This window comes from Mastomys coucha, unplaced genomic scaffold (assembly GCF_008632895.1).
Source record: "Mastomys coucha isolate ucsf_1 unplaced genomic scaffold, UCSF_Mcou_1 pScaffold22, whole genome shotgun sequence".
Lineage (NCBI taxonomy): Eukaryota > Metazoa > Chordata > Mammalia > Rodentia > Muridae > Mastomys > Mastomys coucha.
Genome location: NW_022196905.1, coordinates 263,144,379 through 263,150,636, shown reverse-complemented (window position 1 = coordinate 263,150,636; position 6,258 = coordinate 263,144,379). Strand labels below are relative to the sequence as shown.

Here is a 6,258-nt window from a genome sequence, read left to right as displayed (position 1 = left end):
TGTGAACTGGAGAGCACATGGTAAGCAGCGCAAGTTGGTGTGAACTGGAGAGCACATGGTAAGCAGCGAAGGTTGGTGTGAACTGGAGAGCACATGGTAAGCAGCATTCCTCCGTGCTTCCTGCCCCGCTTCCTCTTAGTGATGAATTATAATTACTCATAAGGAATATGAATAGTTATAAGGATTATGAAACTGTCAGCTAAATAAACCTTTTCCTTCCATAAGTTACTTTCCATCCCAGTGTTTCACCACAGAGACAAAAAGAAGGAAACTAGAACAGTAGATGAATTCACCTGTGAATGTGTGGGTGTGGGACTGAATGTACGTATGTGAATATGTGGGTGAGTGTACATATATATACATATATATATATGTATGTACGTATATACACATACACATATGTATGCACACATACATATATACATACTATACATATACTACACATACACAGATATATACTATATATATATATACACATATACTATACATATACTATATATGCACATATATATTATACATATACTACACATACATATATATTATACATACATTATACATACTATACACATACATATACACATATACATATACTGAACATATACTACACATGCTATAAACACATACACACATGCACATACATATACATATACATACTATACACATATACTTACATAAACTATACATACACTATAATATACACATACTATACACACATACATATACTATACATATACATACATATATACTATACATATACTATACTTACACATACTATACTCTAAATACTCATATACATATGCATACACAATTACACAATGTGACCTAGCACATTTATGCGGGTGTACTGTGTGTGAGTCCATAGGTGTGATAATGTAAGAATGTACATTGTGTACATGCATAGAAGCATGTATGCATCACAGGCATGAGAATACATGTGTGTTTATGAGTATAGGTATGTGTGCACAAACGTGTGAGTATATACACATATGAACATGTGTTTGACATTGTGCTCATCTGCGTATTAAGTGTGTGTTTAATGTAGGTGGAGAGAGATAGGCAAAGGAAACAAGAGCACAGCAGGGACAAGCATCGTGGTGCAGTTCAGTCATACAAACTCATGGCTGTTTTTCTATGGCTGTGTTTCTCAGGCTTTTGTTTGATTGCTCCATCCTGTACTTCCTCAGTAAAGGGAGCCATTTCACTTATGAGAAGAGCTCTGGCTCCCCCAGGGGATCAGCCATGGTTCCCTGAGAATGCCATATGCTTTCCTCTCCTATTGCTTGCTGCCTCTGGAAGTCCCCCAGGAAGATTCCCACATGGTGAGGCACCATGGCTCGTACACTCTGTCACATGTCTTCCAGGGTTGTCAACAGCACAAAGCTGTACGCAGTATCTCCTGGGCCACCTCCCACCACAAGCAAACCCGAGGACTCAGGTTCCCCTTACCTGGAAATGAAATATCCCAGCATAGCCAGAGCCAAATCCTTGGTCCTGAGGAACCACCCTGGCCAGTGCTTTCTGATTGAGGGTTAGGGAGGCAATGGCTGCCAGGAGCCAGCAGTCTCCTGCAGAATGAAGGTCCCATAAGTATCAAAGTTTCTTGGCTACTGATTTCCAGAAGTCAAGAAAAAGCAATACCAGAGGGGTGTGGAAACCTCTCTGGAACAGAGTGATAGCAAATACCTCTGTCCCCTCTCCTGTCCAGCCTGCTCTATGGCTGCCTCCTGGATACTGTGGCAATATTGGCTGACTGGTTTTAGACACAGGGATCCACTGCACCTCATCTTCATAAGGTCTCAGAGGACTAGGGATATGCAATGTGTCACAATAGCTCTGTGGCCGTTGGCGGGGGAAGGGTCTTGGAAATTGCCCAGTGCTGCCTGTTGCAATTCTGGGCTACTGCCTCTCTGGACCAGGCTTGGTTCAGCTTTGAGCAGCAACAGCTCTGAGGAGCCTCATTTGCTTTCCTTTCCCCTTCTTTGCTTTCCTCTTTCTTCTTTCCCTTCTTCCTTCCTGCTTCCTTCCTCTATTCTTTCCCCCACTGTTTTTTTTTTTTTTGTGACAGTCTCATTCAATAGGCCAACTGGCCTGGACCTCAGCCTGTAGCTTATTAGACTGGCCTAGGACTAGTAGCAATCCTCTATCTGCCCTTCAACCCATCCATCATCCATCTATCCATCTACCACCCATCCATCCATGTGTCTTTGTATATCATCTTCTCATCTATCACTCATTCATCTGCCTAGCCATCTGTACTGGCTGGTTTTGTGTATCAACTTGACACAAGCTGGAGTTATCACAGAGAAAGGAGCCTCCCTTGAGGAAATGCCTCCATGAGATCCAGCTGTAAGGCATTTTCTCAATTAGTGATCAAGCGGGGGAGGGCCCATTGTGGATGGTGTCATCCCTGGGCAGGTGGTCCTGGGTCTTATAAGAAAGCAAGCTGAGCAAATCAGGGGAAGCAAGCCAGTAAGCAGCATCCCTCCATGGCCTCTGCATCAGCTCCTGCTTCCTGACCTGCTTGAGTTCCAGTCCTGACCTCCTTTAGTAATGTGTGGAAATGTGGAAGTGTAAGCTGAATAAACCCTTTCCTCCTCAACTTGCTTCTTGGTCATGATGTTTTATGCAGGAATAGAAACCCTGACTAAGACAGTCATCATTCATCTACCCATGCATCATCCACCCATTCACATTCTTCTATCCATCCATCAATGCATTTATGCATCAATTGTACTATCTATCACCTCACCTGTCAACCATTTATCATATCTGTCTATTTAGCATGATCTACTGACTTTTAATGGTCTATCAATCAATCTATCTTCCTATCATCTATCTATATTATCAATCATATATATCTATTGTCTACCATATATCATCATTTATATCTATCTAATTATCTATTTATTATATATTATCTATCTTTTATAATCTCTCTATATATTATGTCTTCAATTTACCTGTCTTCTATATATATTTTATCTATCTATTGACTATTATCTGTCTTCAATATATCATCTGCATGTCTTCTTTCTTTCCTCCTTCCTTTCCTCCTTTCCTCCTTTCTTTCTTTCTTTCCTCCTTTCTTTCTTTCTTTCTTCCTTTCTCAATCTAGTTAACTGTCACCACTTTGGGAAGCTAGCTTTGGGATCCTATGTAAAGACAGCTCAGGTTCTCATTGAGATTCCAGATGATCTATTCTAACCACAGTGACCACAGTGTTAGCCTGGGCTCTGGGTAGCTCAGTCTAAGCAATATACTTTTTTTTTTTTTTTTGGTTTTTCGAGACAGGGTTTCTCTGTAGCCCTGGCTGTCCTGGAACTCACTCTGTAGACCAGGCTGGCCTCGAACTCAGAAATCCGCCTGCCTCTGCCTCCCAAGTGCTGGGATTAAAGGCGTGCACCATCATGCCCGACTATACTTCCTTCTTTAGCACATTCCACAATGTATTTGTTTTTTGCAGATTTGCTCGATTTTGGGGGGTTTTTAAAAGATTTGTTAATTTTATACATATGAATACACTGTTGCTATCTTCAGACACACCAGAAGAGGGCATTGGATCCCGTTACAGATGGTCATGAGCCACCATGTAGTTGCTGGGTCTTGAACTCATGACCTCTGGAAGAGCAGTCAGTTCTCTTAACTCCAGGCCATCTCTCCAGTCCCAAACTTTGCCTAGTTTTAGCCTAGTTCCTGATGCTATTGTGAGGTCCACCAGGGTCCCTTGTAGGGAATACTGTGAGCATGAAAGCTCCTGGGGTGTGTTGGCAGGAAGCACAGTTTCTGTAGCCAACATGGTTTTGCAATCTGACTGTCCATCTGTCACTCGTGACAGATGCTTGGTTCCCTTGCCTCAGTTCCTCATATGAAACATTGGGAAGGTGGCTGGGAAAAGGGGCAGAAGTGTGTTTTCTTAGGCAGGGAAAATGCTCATGGTGTAGGCGGCACTGAGCTATGAAACCGTGAGCCACCATAGGGAAGCCAAATGGTCGGGAGTCCCTGAATCAGGTGCTGCTTTTAGGGGAGACTCAGCTCTTTGGGAACTTCTAGATAAGCCCAGAGCCCAAACACAATGTTACCAGAAAAGCAGGGGGTAGGTGGGTGGGTGGTGGCTGGGAAGCCTCTGGACTCCATGCAGGGAAGGCACCGGCACACTAGGGAGGGAGAGGGCCAGGTGGAGGCCTTGTTCTGCCCAGCCCTGTGTCCTGATCCTCAGGGACCTGTGTGGCTCTGGTTCTGGTGGCACTCAGATGTGATCTCTGGGAATCCCCTCTCCTCTCTACTTACCCAGTTCCCCTTGGCAGATGTCGGTCCTGGTGGCCCCTCCAAGAATGAATTCTGGGTTTTCCACAATTTCCTGGGGACATGAGAACATCTTAGAGAAGGCCTAAAGCAGCCACAGCCCTGCCCCAGGGGGGACAGGCAGCCCCACCCCCAGGGAGACAGAGTCTCCTGCTTTTGATTTTCCCCTGCAGAAGGCCAGTAGGAGGCAAAAGCTGCCAGGGGTTTATGCTCTGACTTTCCTTAGTCTGTCCATAGCTCAGCCCAGGGGAGAGCCCGATCCCATCTCTTTTCTCTATAGAAACTCAGGCCATATCTAATGAGGAAGTGGACTGTCAGTCACATACCAAGCCTCCTGCCTCAGTCCTTGGCTGGGCACAGGTAGGTTCCTTTCAGTCCTTTACCATGAGAACTGCCAGCTTTGGGCCTTCGAACTCTTCACCATGCAATGAACATGTGATCCAGCACCTCAGGCAGGGTCTCCACTCTCTGCCCAGCTGCCCTCTTTTTCCCAGTAGATTTTCTATATCCTTATCACATCTAGAGGGGTGTCTTCATATCACTCAGAATTTTATCCACATGTACTATGTATACTTTATTATCCCATTATTAGGTATTTTATGTAATTGTATATATTTTGTGTGTATAGCTATAAACATGTAGAAACTTATCATGAAAAGTTCTATATAAAATATTAAAAAGTAAAAGCAGTTATATAGAACATGTGGGTTTTTTGAGACAGGGTCTCACTATATAGCTTTAGCTGTTCTAGAACTTGCTATGTGGATCAGGCTGGTCTCAAACTCATAGGATCTTCCTACCCAAGTGCTAGAATTAAAGGCATGCATCACCACTTCTCTAAAATGTGTATATGTAGTGGGTTGGCCTAATATTGCTTGTATGCTAATGCTAATATTGGACCCTAAGGCTGCACTGAGGCCATGTGATCCTGTCCCAAGTTATTTCTGATTGGTAAATAAAGATGCCAACAGCTAATAGCTGGGCAGCAGAGACATCGGTGGGGTCAGGTTTCCAGGGCTTAGTGTCAGAGAGGAACCATGAGGAGGAAGAATGTGGGAGGAGAAGTTAGGAGGCAAGAGAACATGGCCCCCGAGGGCTGGCCAATTTGGAGCTAAGAGCAGCCCAGATGAAACATAGTAAGTGATAATTTGGGGTTATCAATAGGAAAGTAGATTCTAGTAGCATAGAGAGTAATATCTGCTCTGCTCTTGAGTTGTTTACGGCTTATTGTAAATATAAAGCTTGTGTGTGTGTTTCATCCGGGAACTTAAATAGCAAAGGCAGGGTAGCAACCTGGGGCTAGGATTAAATATTTTCAACAATATGTATACACGAGAAGGGATTTCAAAGTCCGGAAGAAGGAGGTCACGTGACATGAAGCAGGAGAGCGCAGTCGCCTGTTACTCCACACCAGTGCAGCAGCGTTCCAAGGACCCCTGACTTGGCAGAGGTAATAAATAGCTTCCGTGTGAGCCTTCTCTCATCAACCTTGTCTGCCGGTCCACCTGTGCTGGGGCTAGAACCCAGGCTTTCATACATGCTAAGCAAGAGCCCCACCACTGATCTACATCCCTGATTTTATTTCACTTCTCATTTTGAGAGGGGTCTCACTAAGTTGTCCAAGCTGGCCTTGTACTCCTGAGTAACCCAGGCCAGCCTTGAACTTGGGATCCTGTCTGAGCCTGCTGGTAGCTGAGGTTATCTCACTGGCACCGCCTACTCCACAGACATCACAGGGGTTTGCTACCCATCCTGTTTGTTCTTTCCCCAGATCCAGGCCCTGCAATTTAGGGACACTGTTTCTGGACAGTGAGAACAGGAGGATTTGGGCTAACCTTGGAATAAATCAGTGTCCTTCAGCTTGTCCTATAGGTTCACAACTTGATTTCTTTCTCTTCCTCCTCCTATCCCAAGTCCCCCCTCTCTTTCCCCCTCACTTCCTCTCTCTCTCTCTCT

At 44.4% G+C, this 6,258-nt stretch overlaps 1 protein-coding gene across 1 annotated transcript in view; it reads right to left on the bottom strand.

Annotated features, from left to right (window-relative positions):
• Positions 1-6,258, bottom strand: part of Capn9 (calpain 9) — a 40,842-nt gene that overhangs the window by 28,413 nt on the left and 6,171 nt on the right. The window contains exons 2-3 of the mRNA XM_031336895.1: positions 4,288-4,357; positions 1,447-1,565 (exon numbers count right to left, since the gene is read on the bottom strand). Of these exons, the coding sequence (XP_031192755.1) occupies positions 1,447-1,565; positions 4,288-4,357 (189 nt within the window). The remainder of the gene's footprint in view (positions 1-1,446; positions 1,566-4,287; positions 4,358-6,258) is intronic.